Genomic DNA, 20,813 nt, shown 5'->3' with positions numbered 1-20,813 from the left:
AAATTTTATAAATTAATATTACCATACTATACAGAAGTGTTCATCAAGAAGAGTATTCGAGAATGTATTTTAAGACAGCAGTCCTCACACTGACATTAATAATAATAATAATAATAATAATAATAATAAGAATATTCTCAGTAGGAGTGCGACTTTTTTGGGTTTTTTTTTTTTTTTATTTTAATTCACAGACGGACAGTTGACTTCAAACGTGACGGAAAAGCAGCGTCGTCACTCCGGTTACCCGCCACCCTCGCGCGGAAACGACGCTCGTTCACCCATGAGGCGCGGGGCGGCGCGCGCAGGTCGTAGAATTGTGCGTCTGCGTCGTCAGCCGGCGTCTCTCACGCGCGGTAACGCTCAACATCGTTTCTGTCAGCGACATGTTGGCACAAAATGGTGCCGTCGGGAAGAAGCGCGCCTCTCGTTCGCTTTGCCGCGTCGCTCGTTATTAGTTGGAAGTTTCTGTTGGACTGAATTAGTCGGCCAGCCCGTGGGGAGGAGGAGGAGGAGGAGGAGGAGCAGGAGCACCGGTGGTGGCGCAGCCCAGCCCAGCCCACAGCGTGTGCAGATACAGTAAAATACTGAATGACGTGACGGGGGCGCAACAAAAAACAAGTGTTCCACCACTAGCTTTCGGTTTAAACGAGTTTTTTTTACGGTTTCCTTCGAAACCGCGTCGATAGGACGCTGTCTTTCCGCCGTTCCGGCACCATTCGAGCAGGGTCCGAGTAAAGAAAAGCCATCCGAGGAGGAAGAGGGCCGCGATGCTCTGCCGCCGGAGAGACGACGACGACGGGACGTCACGATGATGGACTCGCCTGGTTTCGAGCTGTGTCAGGAGCGCTGTGTGGCCATATCCTTCACTTCTGCGTCAGTGTCATCCTTCCGAGGCGCGCACTGGAGCTTAGAGTGATTTTGCGTGCCGTTAAATCCCCTGGCCTGTCAAGTAAGACGGTACTGGTGTTACCAGGGCATGTGGGTCGGCGGCCGCCTCGCGCGCGCGACTCCCGCTTTCACTCACGTCATGGTCGTTTAATGGAACAGCTGAGTGTAATAATAATGGAGGCGACGTTGTTGTATAGCTCTTTATTCTTGCTCTGTCTGCGCCACTTTGTTTGTGCTTAAGAACAGAATGTCTTATAACAGAACGCCTTTAAATTAAAGTACACGGTCCTCGTGAAGGAAAGGATAGGGCCGAGTCCCTCCCACCTGAACTCGAGTCGAGGTCCAGACTCCGCTCTTGTCGAGTCTTCCTTCTCCACCACAGGCTCTTCATAACATTGCATTTATTCCCCTGTGTTGTTCTTCTCATTTCTCTTCTCTTCTCTTCACTTGTCATAATAGATTTGTGTTATGTAACCATGCTTGCTTTTATTCTTCCATTCATTTACACCTGAACACTGTATGAGTCAGATTAAAATACACAGTAAGTACGTAGAAAGTGTAAGGAGCGGCCTGGCGGCACAGCAGGTACTACTGTTACCTTAGTAACTGGGCTGTCCCACATAGAGTGTTATTGCCTGGAGTTTGTATGTTTTCACCCTGTTTGGGTTTTCTCTGGGTGCTCTGGTTTCCCCCCCACTGTCCTAACATGTGTTTTAGCTGAACTGGACTCAAATGTGCCTACAGTGTGTATGTGTAGGTGAATGAGAGTGTGTGTGTGTGTGTGTGTGTGTGTGTGTGTGTGAGTGGTTGCTCTGTGATGGACTGGCGTCCTGTTCAGGGTGTACCCTGTCTCAGCCCTGTGCTTTGGGGATAGGCTCCAGACTGACATGACCCTGACTGGGACATGTGGTTACGATGGTGCGACTAAGTGGATACAAAATGAGTTTCCATTACAAAATACCATGACTATTAAATTAATAGCACTCACATGTATAAAACATTATTAACTACTCAACAAAACACACCCACTCACACACCTCATCAACCCCAGGCCCTTATGTAACCGTGTCACCCTTGAACAAAACAGCTACACTATAAATAAACAATTCGTGACATACAGTTTAAAGTGCTGTGACTTGAGATCCCAGGCCATGCTGTTGACCCAGGGTTCTGTTTTGAACCTTACTCACTGATCTCGTGTCCACGCGTAGTAATGTGTTACCCCATTTCATTATGTCCGGTTCCTTAACCGTTCAGCTCACACTGTGAAATGTCAGGAACTGCGATCTGGGAAGAAGGAGCTGAGACTCCTGTCACTGATCGAGCGATCTGGGGAGTTTGTGTAAGTACCTTCTATGTCCCATATGACCACATCCTTTAAAGCGCATCTGCTACCTTCTAATTTCATGTGCCTACGATATCTAAACTTTGCGATTCTATAGACTTTGTTTCACAAAGTGTGTGTGTTTTATTTTAAATTTATCTGGATATTGAGGTTTTTTTCTTTCTTTTGTGTGAGACTCAGCTCTTTCAAATTCCACTTATTGTGCCCAGAGGGCTCTGGGACTGGGTGTGATGCTAAACACCCCTTGTTAAACCCACTGCTTTACACCCCAACAGTCACATGGTACCATGTATGGGAATGCTAGCAGTCAATGGAGGATCAATGCTATAGTCTTTTTGTGAATCAGACACCAGCAGACCATTCAAGTTAGTCCAGATCGGTTAATACCATGGGTCATACTCCGACCATGTTCCTTTTTGGTTCTACTGAACTGAAATTATGAACACTGCCTTGTCTTTCAGTCCAGAGCTCTAGAGATGATTTCTGTAGCCAAATGAATGAGAAAATAGCATTTCAGCAGCCAAGCTATAAATTGCATCAACATGGGCTCGTTTCATATGGTTGATATGCCAGTTTTATCACTCATTGTGCAAACAACATTTGCCTGTTGCTTTAACGCATTGCTGATGGATCACTGGAGTTTACATTTGTCACACAGTGGCATTTTGAGTATTTCATACAGTACAGGGCTGCACGTACAGCATGCTGTATTGTTTTTCAAATATTCGATACTTGTATAACTTGCTCTTCACTGGCTGGTGGGTATACCATGGCGTGTTGAAATCGGTTGTTTAGCAGGGAAACTGGTGTGATTTGGCGTTAGTTTGCCCACTTAAGGTGAGGGTACCTACCATCTAGTCAAATTTGGCTTGTGGTGATCACTTGCATAGTTTTTGTGGTAAGAAACGATATGGAATTGGTTTACCAAAGCTTCTTCCTGTGCATGTCTCTGGACTGCAAACATGAGGAAAAAGGGCACCGCATACCCTGAGCTGGATTTAAACCTGCGCCCAAATGTACAGTTTGTTTGCTGTTCGTCTCGGTGTTGCCCACTGCAATTCCATGCCGCTCTGACGGGCATTACATTAGGAAAGTACTGTTTTACCATTTTTTGGTCTACAACTCAAAATGTGTATTTTTGCTTAATTCTGGCTGCTCACGTGGGGAGGCTTGACTTTGAATGGCGCATTGAGTTTATTACATAATGATAATGTCACAAGTGCTGTTATGCAATGAATAAAATAATTTGTATTATCTTTTTATAACGAAATTGGACCAACATGATGTGTGAAGGGGGGTGCAGTGGCACAGCGGGCTTGGCCGGGTCCTGCCCTCGGGTGGGTCTGGGGTTCAAGTCCTGTTTGGGGTGCCTGTGGCAGACTGGCGTCCCGTCCTAGGTGTGTCCCCTCCCCCTCCAGCCTTGCGCCCTGTGTTGCTGGATTAGCCTCTGGTTTGCCGCAACCCCACTTGGGACAAGCGGTTGTAGACGTGTGTGTGTGTGAGATGATGTGTGCATTGAGGGCACATGAGGGCATTAGGCTAGTTGAGGATGTCAAGAGCAGAAAAAATGAGGACCTGCTGTGGTTATGAGCAGTTATGTGGTGTGTGTGTGTGTGTGTGTGCGTGTGTGACACACTCCCAAGTTCTAGTTATCATTTCCGGATTCCGCTGCTGTTCCGAGTCGTAATGGGACTCATGTGTACAGCCCAATGAATTCATTAAAACTGTATGCTTCAAGACTTGACAGAAAGCACGTGGTTGAAGTCAGTCACAAACATAGCTGTGGAGTTGACAAATTCCTGGTGCAACGAAAAGGAGGGTGAGAGGGAATGAGATGTGAGGTAAGCTGCTCGATTGCTGCACTGTACAGTGGCGTCTCGCCCAGTGTTTTTGTGTCAAAATTACTTCCTCGGTTACAGATCATGCAGTTTCCTGCTGCCATAGAGAGTGGCTCAGATGCTGAAGCAGTTGGTACAGGGAGAGCGGGAGTGATGATGGAAGTTTGCTCTGGTCTTATCAGACTCATCTAACCTGGGATTTATGGGATGGTGCGGCATTACCGAATGTTCGTTTGGGGCCCTTGTCGGCCTCCAGGTCACACAGTTTCTTCTCTGTCCTGGGACTGCCTGACATCTGATCTAGTGAGAAGTTGCTGTCCTTTTAAGTTTTATTCTTTCTAGGTTTACTTTGGTTGAAAACCTCTCTGGTACATTGGAGCGCAATTCTCAGATGCACGTGTCCATATGTTCAAATGGAGCACTGTCTTTTGACTCATTGTAGGCTTTTGTTTCCCTTCTGGCAGGCTTGGTGTTTTGTCCAGCCCAGATTCGGTGGTGACAAGTCCTGTGCCTCAGTTGTCTATTCCCATCAACAAACATTTCCACATGGTCCAAGGCAGGTATCACCAGTCTTCTCTGCAAGTTAAGATGAATCCTGTAGAGACTTGGCTATTAAGTTACGGTTTGGCTCATGCTTCTCCAAAGAGTTCTACATTACACTTCCATTTGGTGGCAATGGACCTTGAAGGGCTTTAACTGACGACCTTTGGGTGACAAGTCCATGTCTTTAATTGCCTGATAGATGATGGGGCACCAGGCTATCTGGTATAGGACTGTGCACAATGCTGCAGGTGTCCTCACTGGCCCAATTCATAGTAATTACCTTGATCAGTGGTACTACAGCAGGAGTAGACATTGAAATTGGTGACCTGATTGCAAGACAACAACTCTAACCACTACGCTCCATGCTTCCCCATTACGTGTACATGCATCCATCCTATTGTGTGTATTCATCTGCATAAGCTGTTTTGTGCTCACTTCATAATGATTTTCTGCCAAATTAGACAAAGTATGCTCCTGTGTGGAATTTCCCATCCTAAATTGCATGGACTATTAAAGATGATATCCCTTAAATGGATTTTACTTCAGTTCAGTAAAATAGTCTTTTCCTTTTGTGAAGTTATGTTACTTCAATATTGGTTGGAAAAAGGGTTTTTCATCTAGGAGCTGCTTATTTTTTCCTATATGAAGTAATGGTAATACAATTTTTGCACAATGGGAATTCAATCAGGGTGGTTTCATGGAAGAAATTAATCCTTTATTTGAGGGATGGGCATACTGACTTATTCAGAACCTAGAAAAGCCTGTATTTAAACAAGTGAAGTTGATAGCATCACACAGATACCTCAAAAGATTTTTCTATTGTGGTTAGGTGCTGTATAATCAGTTTTAAGTTTCAGGGTATTATTAATATGTCTTTGCAATTGCCACCCTTATGAAAAAAATATCTCCATGGATTTTGACCTTTGAGTCATAGATTTTTTTTTTTTTTTTTTTTAAAACCTCCCTCTTTCTAATCTACTGCTAATCAACTTTTTGTTCCAGAGGCTGGTGAGGCTCTTCTTATTGACATCTCCATTGACTGTAAGTTACGCTTTGGGGTGTTACAGCCATGCACAGAAATACTTGTCACGGAGTGTCGGAGCTCTTCTGTCACTTAATGGTCCTAGTGATTTCACATGGCTACTTGTCAACTGTTAAGGAGAGACACAGAGATTTGGGAACTTATGGTAACAGTACAAACTTATAAACTGATGTTTATCCACTGAATTCATGTTGTTTAATTTACTTCGTCATAGTTTGTTGAACGGGAAGATATCTTTGGGTGGGAAGGCCTGCATAGTGTCACATCTGTATGTGACACACCATAGGTTCCATGTAAAGAGAAGCAGTTATGTGATGTATGTGTTTCTTTCTGACTTGTCTCTGCCAGCCTCCATGCGGGTCCGGGTGCAAGGAGAGAATTCACCCGAGCTGTTACTGGAGCTGCTGGACGATGAGCGAAGCCACTCATTCTTCACGCAAGTGAGGAAGGCAAAGTTGCAAGGTGTGGCTCTGACATTCTTGAGGGAAGGGGTGGATTGTCAGTGTCAAAGTTCAAGCTGAAAACCAGTCTGTCTTGTTTTGTGGACATCACTCCTCGCTACCTTTTCAGTGTCACCCTTCAGTGTTTCCCTGCTAAATGTAGTGAGGCCATGGGATTAGCAATGGAACCGCACACCTCCTTTATGCAGATGTGTTCTTTTGTAGTCCTTTCTTCCTTCGGTATGTTTTCCAACCTTTATTGCCAGCTTCGTTTGCGTTTTTGCAAGCTTGGCCAAATGCCAGTTTCACCGTCAAAAGTGCGCCTGCATTACGGCAAGAACAGAGCCCCATGGAGGGGTGAGCCCCTTACTGGTATTTTCAGTCTATAATTGATCTAACAATTGGATTCAGAAGGTTGTACCTTGTAAGGCTGCATCATCTCTGAGTCCTTTTCCAGCCAACCATTCTAGTCTTGTAGCAGGAATTGTCATAGTCTGTTCATCTTTATTGCAAGTTCTTAATTTGTACACACAATACATAAAACATCTTTCTTGTCATGCTGGAGCCTCAGATTAGTAAAAGTACACCTCCCTTCAGTAGGTCTTATGATTTATTCCAGTCAGTTTGATCAATCCTTGTTTCAGTGACATCTAAGAACTTGATGAACAGAAGGGCGCACCTTTTGGACCCTTCCTGTGCTGATCAAGATGGCAGCCCCAAGTGTGTCCCTGTCGTTTCGGCAGCAGAAGTGCATCAGCCTCCCCCAGTTAACATTCCTCCCACAGGCCAGTTAAACATAGGTATGTCCAAAAGGACGACTCCTCGAACTTCCTTGAAGATCCAAATAAATATGCAGTAAAAATATGAAACTTTGCATCTTTTCTCATTAGGTTCCCAAGACCTGGTCTCTTCTTTAGTGGTAGATTTTGGCTTTGAGGAACGCTTAGATCATAGCCTGAAGATGGAAGAAAAAAAGAACCAGCAGAATCGGGAAGTTCCTCTTCGGGCACCCCCGCCACCTCCGCTCCCTCCCCGGAGAGCACCTCCACCTCTTCCCCTGTCTAGCACCTCTTTGTCCGACCCTTTCCGAACCCAGCCTGTGCAGAGTAGAGAGGTGTTCCGGGTCAGAGAGTAAGTGGAATAAAGTGTACCAGGGGATCAGCAAACCTACTAACACATCATCTTCTACTTTTCATTCCTTTTTTGGTCAGTAAAATCGCACTAACCTTCTTTTCCAGTCCGAAGCCCCCTGTGGATATTCCCCGGGTTCAACAGGGTGGCGTCTCCACCACCCCTACTCTGAGATATGCAATCTCCAATCAGGCTGCGCCGCGTGATGGCCTTATTAAGCACCACTTGATCAAGAGGGAGCAAGAATATGTAGATATCCATGACTTCAGGTGAGGTTCACTGGGGGTAGAGGTGCATTCGGTACTTTATCGCCATCTCTATCATCCCCTGTCATGATGATTGATAAACCTCTGTCGAGGTAAATCGTAACAATGACATTTTCCTCATTTCCTTCAGACCTCATTTTTGTATTTTGTGTAAAGGTGCCAAGTATCTCTATCTCAGACAGGTCTAGCAGACCTGGTACCAGGAAGTTCCTTTAGCACCTCCTCTTTTTTCTGCATTCTTGTTATGCTGTGGAAATGTAGTAAAACTTGTTGTGATGCATAAGTCATGGATTTGTAACTGTAAAGCAAAATAAAGTTGCTCTCTTTCTACCTTTGGTATGGTTTCTCCAGCGAGGTTCTGATCGTTCTCATTCATGACATTTGTACTTTGTTCCGCAGGTTCTTTGTAGGGACATGGAATGTAAATGGCCAGTCTCCAGACTGCGGCTTGGAACCCTGGCTGAGTTGTGACAATGAGCCCCCTGACATCTATGCTTTGGGGTCAGTCCTAAGTGTGAGGAACTTGAGAACTGGCAATGCTCTTTATCTTCATACACTGCCAGTCAGTGCCCATGATTTTTAGTATGTGAGATGACATCCAGCTGAGTAGGGTCTGCCGTTGAGCTTTGAATGGGGCTCTTGTCCCGTATGACTAAGTTCAGTACAGCTCTCTTAATTTCTTCTTGTTCTGGTTGCCAAAAACTCAGCTGCGCTAATGCTGTGGCATGTGATGCTGAAATCCTGATGCTTCTAAGCCAGGCAAACAGTTGGAGTGTGTGGACGATTGTGTGCGCTTTGCTCGGCTCATACTTGCTGAGTGGTCATCTGACTTCTGGCTCTCTGATCCCCCAGCTTCCAAGAGCTGGACCTCAGTGCTGAGGCCTTTTTTTTCCTGGACTCACCCCGGGAGCAGCAGTGGTTGGAGGCTGTGGAGCAGGCACTTCATCCCAAGGCAAAGTACAAGCTGGTAGGCAGAGCTGGAATGCTGGTCTATTTTAACCGTTGAAATGCTGAAAGATTTCATCAGAGAGTCTCAAAGCACAGACTGGAACAGGGCAGCTGGTAGAATAGTACTTAGAGGCGCTGCCTTGCCAGGTTCGAATTCCACGTAGTGCTGTAGTACCCCTGAGCCAGGTGCTGACCCTGAATTTATACGGTAAAAATTATCGAGCTTTACGAGAGGATACGTAATTCTAAGTAGCAGCATTGTAAGTAGCTTTGGAGAAAAGCATCGGCTACATGAATAAAAAACAATGATTTGCATAGCAATCCAGTAGCACTGTGATCTCTGAACGTCACCTTGGAAATACTGCAGCTGAAACCAAGATACGAGTTTGAAAGACTCATGAGGATGAATGATTTATCATTTCTTGTTGGTTTTTCTTTTAAATTGATCGAACAGTGCAACATCTCAATAGCTCAGGCCTGGAGCCCTGCCAAAAAGTAATAACGTTTACATTTATTCATTTAGTGGATGCTTTTCTTCAGACATCTCCGAGAATAATATAAAAAGTGCACTACACATATGTATCTGTCTGTATATACTGTATTGCACAAGAACAATATCTAGGAGCTTTTGGTTGACTGTCTCTGCAGGTCCGGATGATCCGCCTAGTAGGTATGATGCTGGTGGTGTTTGTCAAGAAGAAGCACAAGTATCGCATCCAGGATGTGGCTGTGGAGACTGTGGGAACAGGCATCATTGGCAAAATGGTACTTGTTCTGTTGATGAGTATCTTTTAGTCTCCTGCAGAAGGAATCTAGTCGAGGCATAGATTTTGTTGTTCTCACTTTCACTGCCAAGCCCTCTCACAGCCATACCCTCGCGGGTGTTTTTTTCCAGGGCAACAAGGGAGGCGTGGCTGTACGTTTTGTCTTCCACAACACCAGCTTCTGCTTTGTCAACTCTCACCTGGCAGCCCACGTGGATGACTTTGAGCGCCGCAACCAGGACTATAAGGACATCTGTGGCCGCATGAGCTTTCATCTGCCAGGCCGTGCTCCCCTCAGCATCATCAAGCACGAGTGAGTTTACATGTCTTCATTCGTGCATCATTAATATTGTATTTTTATTGTTATGATAAAAATATATTGGTGTCCTTTGTGGCCCAGTGAGCTAATCACAACTGTAACAATCATCACTGACAAGCTTTTGTGCAGTACCTCAGCACCTGTAGAATACGATGATGTACTGTTAAAACTGTTTCCTGTGCCTCTTCATCCCATTTTCTGTTCGTTCTTGCACAGCGTGGTCATCTGGCTGGGGGATCTAAACTATCGCCTATGCTTGTCCGATGCGTATGAAGTGAAACGGCTCATCTCCCAAAAGCAGCTGAAGAAGCTTCAGGAATATGATCAGGTGAGATTTGAACCAGTGACACTTGGTCATCTTGGATTGGAAGGATTTTTGTCACCTGTATTCATGCTGATAAATTGAGAAATCACTATTTGGAAGTGAAATCTGGAGAGCTTGTGTTGGGGGCGCGGTGGCGTGGCAGGCCTGGCCGGGTCTCGCTCTCTGGTGGGTCTGGGGTTCGAGTCTTGCTTGGGGTGCCTTGCGACAGACTGGTCCCTGGGTTCTTGGGTTAGGCTCTGGTTCGCCGCGACCCCGCTCGGGACAGGTGGTTTCAGACAGTTGTGTGTGATCTCAAGAGAACCACGTTAACCTCTTCAACAGGTCAGATCTCATAAATTGCTGTGTGGTTTTCCCTTATCTAAATAAAAAAAAAAAATTATATTTTTTTTAAGCTCAATTTCCAAAGACAGACCAGGAGAGCATTCTCTGACTTCATGGAAGGCGAGATAAACTTCATACCCACTTACAAGTTCGACCCAAAAACAGACCGGTGGGATTCGAGGTAATCTTTCTGAACCATAACCCCTCCTGATCAGAGACCGCTCTGACCGTGTATGGGTGTAACAGTCTTTAAACTCCTTTGTCTCTTCAAGCAAGAACTTGCACCCTTTCACTTACCTCAGTTATTACCCTGCGTTTTGATTACACAATGTAACAATTTTATTATGTCAATTTTTAAAAAAATTTCCATTCAGTTTTGCTAGATTAGACATACTTTTGTTGTTAGTTTGTACTAATATGTCAGTTTTTAAATAAATGTTCCACATTCCTGAAATTGGCAAATTTTAGCATTAGGTTCCAAGCACTGAATATTCTAGTACCTTTTAGGATCTGATACTTTGAATGTTTTGGTACTTTCTAGAATGTCCTACTGGCTTCTAGAGTCTTCCAGTGGCTGTAAAGTACCAAACTAAAACTGACACACTAGAAGAACTAGTGGTATTTCTGTAATCAGTACACTAATCATAATCAATGCAAAAATCAACACAGCTAAGAATTTGTGTTGCACTATTAAGTATAGAGATGAGCGATACTGCTGGGTATAACTTTGAAACATACCAGGTATTTTTTGAATCTGACACTAATACAAATTATGACACTGATTATACAGATATTTTCCTTTCTTAGGCATTGGCTCTGTATTCATAACTTATAATGTCTACAGTAGAATGTACAGACAGACTGACAGTACAGAAGTCTTTTCTGTAGTGGGAAAGAAACACGACAAATTAAACAGTTTGCACAGGGTAGGAGCAGTTAAAACAGAATATTACCTTGGCAGACTGACTACTACTAATACATTTGGAAGAGGTGTTGCATCTCTTTTGAACGCTGTTGTTAAGTTGGAGGCGGCTGTTTTTTTCCAGTTAGCATGAAAGTAAAAAAAAAAAAAAAAAAAACCTAGTGTAATCAGGCATAATGCACGTGAAATATGTAAGGGGGAAGAAGGGAACCGTGAGATCATGTGTGTTTACTTGTGGGCATAATTTAAAAAAAAAAAATTTTCCCCTTGAGATGATCATGGGATCTGTTTCATTTGCGCTTGGCTGTTTCTGCAGCGGTAAGTGCCGGGTCCCAGCCTGGTGCGACCGGATCCTCTGGAGGGGAAGCGGAGTGAAGCAGCTACATTACCGCAGCCACATGGTGCTACAGACTAGTGATCACAAACCTGTCAGCTCACTCTTTGAAATTGGGGTACGCCGTATGCTGCTTCCACATGCCGCCTTGCTTCACATTCTCCAGCCAGCAGAAGTGGGGACCAATGATCAGCATTTGGACAGGAATGAGGATTTAGAATTTTTGGGTATAATGTAATATGAAACATCAGTATTATAAATGCATTTAATATGTAATTTTTAATGTATTTTTCTCAAGAGTCCAGTTGCAAGATTGGAAGAGTCTTGTTGATATTTGGAGCATTGAATGTCGCTCTTCATTTAGGTGGTTCATAGGAAATATATTTTAATGTTTTAATGGGGGGCGTGGAGGACACAGCATGTTGGAGTTCTGTGGATGAGCAGGAGTAGCTGCTGGACATTGGTGTGATGGTTTCAGAGACAATGAATCCATCTGTTGCACAGGTGAAGGTTCTGAATGAGCAACGCTACAAGCAGCTCTTTGATGAGATGATGCGCACGGTGGACAGGATGGAGAACGACTTCCTGCCTTCCTTATCTCTTACACAGACTGAGGTGAGTGCTGTATTTTTTTGGCCTCCATATTGTCTCATTCAGTGTTGGGGCAGCAGGTGATGGACAGCTCTTGGACCAGGACCTTATTCTAGGTTCAACTTATAAGGATGATGAACAATTGAGGAAGATATTGAACCAGAATGGGAAGTGTTTTGCTATAAACAAGTCTTTTGGATTAAAATTGTGTAAATAAATAAAATAGTTTTGACAGTAGAAGACCAATAACTACTTTGTCATTTGCTTCTGGGCAATTTTTTTCCGTCAATGTCCATTGATAGCTGTTGCCTAAGAAATGTAACTTTAAGCACCAACTTCCTACAGTTTAACTTTGAGAACGTGAGGTTCTGGCAGCCACAGCGGAAGCACCTTTTTCTCACCAACAATGGCCAAGTTCCCTGCCAGTTTGCTTTCATACCCAAACCCAGGAGCTCCCATTACTGCAAACCCTGGCTGAAGGCTGACCCTTATGAAGGCTTCCTGGATCCCAGTGAGTGTGCGGCCACCTGCCACCCTGCTGTTCCCCTCAGAATGTAGCTTTCTGATATGAATATAGAAAGCTATATGTGAATGTGAATAATCTGAATAAGATGATGACATTGAGCAGGGTTTCATAGTCCCCCGGTCCTTGTTTGCAGCTGAGACGCTGGAGATCATTCTGGAGGTTCATGTCAACAGAGACAGCGTGGCCCGGCTCAACTCCGGGGAGGACACTCTGGATGAGATCCTGATCCTCCACCTGGACCGAGGGAAGGACTACTTCATCGCCATCGCTGGCAATTATCTGCCCAGTTGTTTTGGGACGAGCCTAGAGAAGCTCTGCCAGACCAGGAAACCCGTCCGTGAAAACCCTGTCCCCAAACTCATTGACCTGGTGAGGCTGGTTCAGGTGGAGCCACTGCCGTCAAACACACAGTCACTGGTTTGGCTTCTTTGCCCTCACCTGCTGTAGGCACATAAAAAGGGGAAAACTGAGATGCTAACAGAGCAGCCTGCATATGCTTATATCAGCACTCAGCAGATAAGGATGTATTTTGTTGAACAAGGAATTCAGGGTATTTTTGGAAGCCTGAGACTGTTCTCAGTTCACAAGTGTTTTGACGTGGAGGATTGTGGAGCTGTTCTGCCTGACATTCCTCTAGAGAAGAGAAAGGAAATGGGGAAATAAAAACTCAGTCTTGAATAGGAATTTTTAATTTCCTGCCAAACAGGTGGCTTGAATGGGTTTGAAGGCCTGAGTATTTTTTCATCATGTTTGGGAAAAATTAGGTAGGTCTTGAATGTACCCGATGTCTCCCCAGGAATCTTTACATCTTAAGTACTTTGTGATAATGACCTGAGAACCGGATGAGTTGGGTCGAACTTGTATTATAATATTTGTATTTTAAAGCAGTTTTTATGATAGAGGCAACATGTAGTGTATTGTAGTGGACTCAGAGGCTGCAGGTTCAAATCCCATCTGTTGCTGTAGTTCCCTTGAAAAAGGTACTTGCGCCAAATTGCTCCAGTAAAAATTACCCAGCTGTAAAAATTGATAAATCACTAAGTAGCTTAACATTGTCAGTTGCTTTGGAGAAAAACATCAGCTACATGAAAACTTTCAAATCTAACTGATGTTGAACTGAACCTCTACAGAGGAGAAAGAAATTAGTGCGGTTTCCTGACTGAGATAAAGCAGTTTTACTATGCTACGTGACTTCCTTGGGTTACTTTCACACGTATTACAAGGTGACGGATGTCAGTTCAAGGTGGAAAAATGGAAACGCAGGGTTTGAATGGGTGTTTGGTAACCAAGTAAAGAAGTGAGAAGGTGCTCCACTGCAGTTACTTCATAGTCCAGTCTGCAGTGCTTTCTTTTTACTGGTTTTCAGTAGCAGTGTAATGCCTTTTTTTTTTTTTTTTTTTCCCTCCTTTTTTCTAAATAAAAACCCTCTGTTCCTTTGTTTACCTGCTGTCAGCGTACTTGTAATTTTCATTGATTGTACAGTCCCTTGAGGAAGGTGCATCAGTTTTTTTTGTTTGACCTTAGTGTTTAAATGTGGTTTGAATTTCACTGCTCCAGCATTCATGCTTTCCAACTGGCTAGACTGTTTTTTTGGTGACTGAGGTCAGTTCTTCTCAGGCAGTGGTTTTTCTGCACTGATCATGTGACTTTTCCTTTCTCTTCCTCTCTCCCGGTCTTCTCTGATCTCATCGATCAAATCATGTTTTGGCCGCTTACTCTTCAGGAAGAAGAGAGGTCCGAGGTAAGAACTCAATATCACTGTGGTGTCTCCACACACAATCTGTTCCTACACTGTTCAATTCAAGATAGTGAGAAGTATCTGCTAAAGATATATTACAAAATAATACCTAAGTAATATATAAAATCCATTATCAGTAATTGCTTGTCTAATGTATGGTTGCTGTGTTCTACTTTCTATCCCGGACACATACGGGACTGAGGCAGGGTGTACCCTGGACAGGACGCCAGTTGACTGTAGGGCTATAAATAGCTAATATAGTTCTTGCAGAAAACCAAATATATCCTAATGAAGTGAATGGTAATTAAGGGCTTTACATGTATTCATTTAGCAGACGCTTTTCTCCAAGCGACTTTCAGCGAACTCCATGTAGTGTTATCAGCCCACACACCTTATTCACCAAGGTGACTTACACTGCTAGATAGACTACTTTCTACAATGGGTCACTCATCCATACATCGGTGGAACACATTCTCTCTGGTACTCACACACTATGGGGGAACCTGAGCAGCATGTCATTGGACCGTGGGAGGAAACCCACACAGATACGGGGAGAACATGCAAACTTCACACAGACTGAGTGGGGATCAAACCCATGTCCTCTCACACCACCCAAGGAGTGTGATGCTTTAATTTATAACATCTAGACTGTGTTGTATCTCTCTGAAGTGGGAGTTTTTGGTATCGTCAGTTGGTCATAGTGTGGTTGTTAACCATGGCTGCTGAAATTACCCACTGATGTCAACTTCCTGTGCTGCCTACACTCAACCCACAGCATGTGCACTTACTCTCATCTGTCCATATCTAGTTACCTGCTACATTCAATATTCCATTTTAAATTGTCTTATGCTACACATTTACTTTGATTTGACATCTTAAAGTAGGATGTTTTTTTTTTGTTTTGTTTTGTTTTGTTTTGTTTTTTCCTGATGCTTAAAAATTAAAAATGATCTCTGGAGAGCAGCTCATTTTCAGTTTGGTTTTTGTCTTATGGAAAGTCTCAGTTGAGCTTCCTGGAGGTGGAAGGGCCAGATACTGAGGACAGGCTCTTGAGGATGCCCAAAGAGGTGTGGCTGCTGGTTGACCACCTCCTCACAAAGGCCTGCCGACAGGTGAGTCCGGACAAAACCATTAAATCCTGCTGCTGCTTGGAGTGAAGTGAAGGAACAACTTCTTTACCTTCTACCATTCCCATCATTGTCTATTGCTCCTTGCTTACAGGAGGGTCTTTTCCAAAATCCAGGATTGCCAGATGAGGTAGATGCAATCATTGACTGTCTGGACACCAGTATTCCTTATACCATCCGTATCCTTCTGGTCCCACCTCCCAGCTTTGCTGAACCCATTTCCTCTGAGCTGCTTGTTTGCTCCTTTGTGGAAGAAAACATGTACAGTGTTTACTGTGCCTAAGTGCCCTCAAAATATGTTTGTTTTGCAGGCATCTGTAATCATACTTGAGCCTAATTTTATTGTTAAAGTTACAAAACTACAGATGGAATATCTTAGAATTGCATGTTTAAGTCGATGTAGGTGAAAAGGGTTTATAACAAGATACAGGGACTGATTTACAAGCATGTCTTTTATGTTGCGGTATTATTTTTGGCAGGCTGTCAGAAAGCCAAGTTGGACAGAAATGAACTCCCTGAGCATTTACTACACACATTCCCTCACGCTGTTTTTGTAGCCATGTGTAAATGTTTTGGCAAGAAGCCACTGCAGTCTGGACCCTCACTGCAGTGTGTCCACCTGTATTTTGCAAAATCACTTCTTTTACTCTTCCATCTTGTTACTCATTGACCCCCTGACCATACTTTTTCCGTGAGCCAAACCGGTATTTCAATTTTCCCTTGTTCCCCCACGAGCCTTTTCATTTGAATGGATTTCTCTTCCATAACTACTTTCTTTCTTCCAGTTTCCCTCTTCCTCTCCATTCCCCTAGCTCTCATTTTATCTCCCTCTCTCTAGCCTCTACTTTTCACTTTCTCCCGCCATGCGTTTGTTGTGATGCTGTTTCCATCATGTCCCCATGGCTGCTCGCCCTCAGGTCGAAGCCTCTTCCTCTCTTCCTCCCACAGTCTGCTCCTTTTTAAGCCCGTTTCTCCCTGACTGATATGTGCCAGCTGGCTGCCATCACTCAGTAGCAGAGGCCCTGGTGATCTTCTTGGAGGTGCTGCCGGAACCCGTGATCTGCTACAGGCTCTACCAGCAGTGCCTGGACTCTGCCCATGACAGCCATCTCTGCCGACAGGTGCCTCAGACTCCCTTGAGTCCCTCACGCTGTTCAACGGCGCTGTCGGAAAAAATAATTTATTTACAATATACACACATACCTAGACACCTGGCTCTCATCATTTACCTTAGATGCATCTTAAATATAAAATTTTAAGCCTCTTATAGTAATATCCTCCAAGAGCTTGTGTCAGATCAGTCGAAAAGGAAACCTGAACACAATTACCATTTTGTGAGTTGAAGGGTAAAGTTGTGTCTGTCTGAAATTTTGACCATTATTTTGCTGATTATGCTTTTCTGCCATCTTACAGGTTGTGTCTCAGCTGCCAGGGCCCCATGCTGAAGTGTTCCGCTACATGATGGCCTTCCTGAAGCAGCTGCTGAAGCATTCTCACAGCAACAATCTCAGCGCTAACTTACTCGGTAAGCGTCATTGTTCTACTTCTTACGCTTTACCTCAATGCTTCTTAGTCTTGTTTCTTATGTTTTTCTTCTCTCCATCAAGCTACTCTGTTTGCCAGCCTGCTTATTCGTCCTCCACCTCTGCTGGTGAGCAGGCAGACAGCAGAAGACCGCCAGAAAGCCATTACCTTCGTTCTGGGGTTCCTTATAGGAGGCGATGAAGAATGAGGAGAGCCTTCTAAAAGTCAGGTTCATCGTAGCACTCTGCGCAGCTGATGCATTGTGGGAGCTGGTAGGATTGTCCTGACGCAGAGCTGGGTCAGTTCTATTTTTGGATCCGTGGATGGGAAGCTTTTCGGTGGCAGCCCCCCCCAAAAGTAAATAATTAAGATACAAACGTGGGGTTCAGTCGAAGGTGTCTGGGAAGCAATGTGTTGATGCTTCTTGTCAAAATGATGAACCCTGTTAGACTCCATAAACCAGTTTGTTCTCTTCTCAGATAGATCTTAATGAGTGGCCTCATGAAATCAGGGCAGTCTGAGCCTTTGCTTGACAAATGGACAAACCCACCAAAGAAGAGCTCTGTTTGTGCACTTTGATGCCCAACCATTCGCTTGAATAGCCAGCAAAAGATTTACACCCACATCCTCATGACTTGCCCAGGTATTCGTTTCAGCTTTTCTTGCTTTCTTTGTTCACCTTTTTATTGTCGCGATGTTCCTTCTTCGCACGCAGAACTTCTGAAATAAATCGATGTCATATTTATGCACTTTTAAGTTGTGGAAATAAGTTGAACAGACTTTTCAGCATCCACTTGAAGAGAATTATGTGTCAAAGCTTTTGCTGTTCCTCTTTTTTCACCCGAGTGCTTTGCTGTGTGTGTGCTGGACGTTCCAGGTGTGCGCTGTGTTGTGCTTTGTTACTCTAGTGTGAAGTCAGCTCTTTGTCAGTGCTCTTCTGTTGAGTGTTTTCAACATTCTGCTTCTCTCTCAGAACCCATCGGAATATACACTAAAGATGTATAATTTAATTCAGCACTTGGCTGTATTGAAGTGTTGGTGGTTATTGGAAGGTTTTACTACTGTACCTCTTTTTTTTTTTTTTTTTTAAGCTAAATTTTCAGTAATATGGCCTCTGATGTATTTGTGTGTCATTCATGCACATACTTGTTTACTCATGTTGTGCTGCAGCTGTTCTTGGCTTTCACATGTCAGTCTTCTGTGCCCTGGATGTTTGTCACAAAAGCAATGATGACAAACATGGCGTGTTATGAAATGGCATCATTTTCTGTGACATTGTAGTAGCACCGTGAGGCACTTTTATTTTCTCCTCTACTGGACAAAGTGCTGCTGTGTCAGACTGGAGGTTATTAGAAATGGTACTGAGAAAGAAGCAATTCTCAGGTATCAAACCTTAAATTATAGCTAAAGTTATTCTCCGGAGTGTATGAACAGGAACTGAAACATCCACTTGAGTAATGTCAGTTTCTTTTCTGCTGATTGTGGTATTTCGCTTTCAGTGAAACATATTTAAATTTCTTAACCCATTTAAATTTGACATGTCTGTAAATAACTTCTGCTCTTTTCTGTTCTTACTTGATCTGGTGTTCAGTGGAAAGCTGCCGTTGAAATATCAAGTTGGGGACTGCGAGCAGTGTGTTTCCCTCTACGCGATACACTGCGCTTGCTGCCATTTGCTGACTGGGTAGAATTAATGCCTTTTAATTTTTTTTTGGGCAACTTCATACATATGCATATAACTTCATATATCAAATTTACGTTACAGTTCACTGTGAACAGCATCCACTGACAGCATTGTGTTGTGTGATATTCTTTTCCCAGGTGGCACAGCAGATAATGCTGCTGCCACCTCACAGCTCCTAGGCTGTGGGTTCAGTCAGATGTCAGTCTGAATCCATTTTGGTTTGTTTACATCTCGTTCCATGACTTTCGTCTAGATGCTCTGGTCCAAATATGTGTTTCAGGTGAATTGATGATTCTTAAATTGCCATTGGTTTGTGTGTGACTGACCGACCTCTGACAAGCCGGCGTCCCATTCAGGGTGTGTGTTGACTCTGCACCAGTTTACTTTTGGTCCCACAGTTTTTGAAAGGAAAGTCTGTGTTTTAGCAAGAGCCACATAAAGTGAGGAAATGGGACTGCAGGATGCTGCGGATCCCTGCCTGTCTGCTTGGACTTTTGACATTTGTATTGGTGTCCATTCTACTGGTTCTGTATGGTCAAATGGTTACTGGTCAAGTGCACACTTTGTTGGGTTTTAGTAATTTTAATTTATTTATATTGTAATGAAAATAAAATGTGAAAAATTGCTTGTTTTTTGTGCATTTGTTCCATAACCCAACAGATACATTATCCTTCCAAAGTACCATCTTTTTTGGTGAGTGAAAATAAGATCAGATATATATCTTACATAGACATGAACTACAAAGACTTAACGGTCATTACACTGTTGTCCAGCAGCACGTGCCTGTTGTGCAGTCTGACTTTACCTGCCTGTGGGACAGCTGGTAGCATAGTGGTTAGAACAACTGCCTTTGAACCCAAAGGTCGGAGGTTTGAGCCTCACCCCCCGGCTGTAGTACCCTTGACCAAGGTACTTATCTTGAATTTCTCCAGTAAAATTACCCAGCTGTATAAATGGGTAAATAATTGTAACCTTAACATTGTAAGTCACTTTGGAGAAAAGTATCAGCTAAATGAAAAGGTGTAAATGCGTGTGTGTGTATGAGCAATGTAATTAGTGGACTGTGTCCAATTCCCTTGCCTATTAAATGCTTCTACGTATCAGAGGGTTGTACACATTAGCCATTCGCTAATAATACACTGAGCTAAAAGCAAATTTTCATCTTCTGTCAACACGAATAGAGTAGTTCAATGACATCTAATGCTATTGAAGCCAAATAATCACTGTAAAGATGGTCTGTGTTTCAGTTCACATTTTCAAAAATTTAACTTTTCTTTCATATGTACAGTTGTTGAAATTCATATATGTTAATGAATTAGTTAACTTGCAAGGAAATGCTTAACATGATCAACATAGTTCAAGAGAATTTAACCTGTGGGAGATCTGTTTTTTTTCCAATCTCAGCACAATGTTGTGCTTTACACAAATTCCTATTTATGTAAATACAGTATATTCTCCATCCATTAAGGAATGAGTAAGGCAATACTCACATGTACCACTGGATGGTGATGGTGACCTACTCAGTCTCCGTGGTCTTGTACAGCTACCTCACCCAACCTTCTTTGGATGGATGAGTGATGTTTCTGGCCCACTCATCCAGAGTGCTTTTCCTCTATTCATTGACTACCAGATCCCTAGTGAAGCTGCTACTAAAAAAAAAAATGTCTGCTTTATTTACCAAAATGTTAAAGTACATTTACACATTTCTTTAGTACTATTTGTGTGTTTTTGAATTTCCTGTACATTTTTATGAGTTTTTTTTTTGTATCAAAGATGTGCTGAGTCAGTGGGGAAGCAGGTGTACATATAGAAGAATGAAATGACATCTATCTATATGTAAAGTGGAAAGTTACCAACTTTTACCAGCATGGTACTGCCTAAATGACAGACATGCCTAACATAGCTCAGGCAGTGAGAGATTGTGATGAGTGGAGCCGATGTACCAGGACCACGGTATAAAAACCAGCTCAAATAATTCTGACATCAGTCCAGGCTTCAGGGGCACAACATGATGAGCTCCTGGGCTTTGCCTGTCAATGGAAATTGTACAACTGTGCAGAACCCACAGGTGGAACCACAGTTCTATACCATGATGAACATGTGTTTGTGCAGTGATAAGTGAGAGGAACCTCTCCCACCTCTTTGTGTGTATGGTGCAACAATCTGGGCCCCCTTACACACAAACAACAGCGACAGC

The 20,813-nt window shown here is 43.4% G+C and overlaps 1 protein-coding gene across 2 annotated transcripts; it reads left to right on the top strand.

Moving 5' to 3' along the window:
- Positions 1-279: 279 nt before the first annotated feature.
- Positions 280-17,285, top strand: LOC108923154 (OCRL inositol polyphosphate-5-phosphatase). 2 transcript variants are annotated; one of them, XM_018733724.2, is made up of 24 exons: positions 280-856; positions 2,151-2,230; positions 4,536-4,627; positions 5,617-5,655; positions 6,005-6,118; positions 6,741-6,896; positions 6,987-7,227; positions 7,335-7,496; positions 7,893-7,994; positions 8,346-8,460; positions 9,090-9,206; positions 9,337-9,518; positions 9,741-9,852; positions 10,242-10,351; positions 11,409-11,544; positions 11,931-12,041; positions 12,363-12,528; positions 12,677-12,912; positions 14,267-14,284; positions 15,280-15,393; positions 15,503-15,587; positions 16,402-16,529; positions 16,822-16,933; positions 17,016-17,285. In XM_018733724.2, exons 1-24 carry the CDS (start codon positions 809-811, stop codon positions 17,138-17,140), a joined length of 2,901 nt encoding a protein of 966 aa, XP_018589240.1. In that variant the 5' UTR covers positions 280-808; the 3' UTR covers positions 17,141-17,285. The 2 variants fall into 2 exon arrangements, with proteins under 2 accessions (XP_018589240.1, XP_018589242.1); XM_018733726.2 differs by lacking the exons at positions 280-856; positions 2,151-2,230; positions 4,536-4,627; positions 5,617-5,655 and adding an exon at positions 5,673-5,801.
- The last annotated feature ends 3,528 nt before the right edge of the window (positions 17,286-20,813 follow it).

This window comes from Scleropages formosus, chromosome 13 (assembly GCF_900964775.1).
Source record: "Scleropages formosus chromosome 13, fSclFor1.1, whole genome shotgun sequence".
NCBI classification, from domain to species: Eukaryota; Metazoa; Chordata; class Actinopteri; order Osteoglossiformes; family Osteoglossidae; genus Scleropages; species Scleropages formosus.
This window is presented reverse-complemented; position numbering and strand designations above follow the sequence as displayed.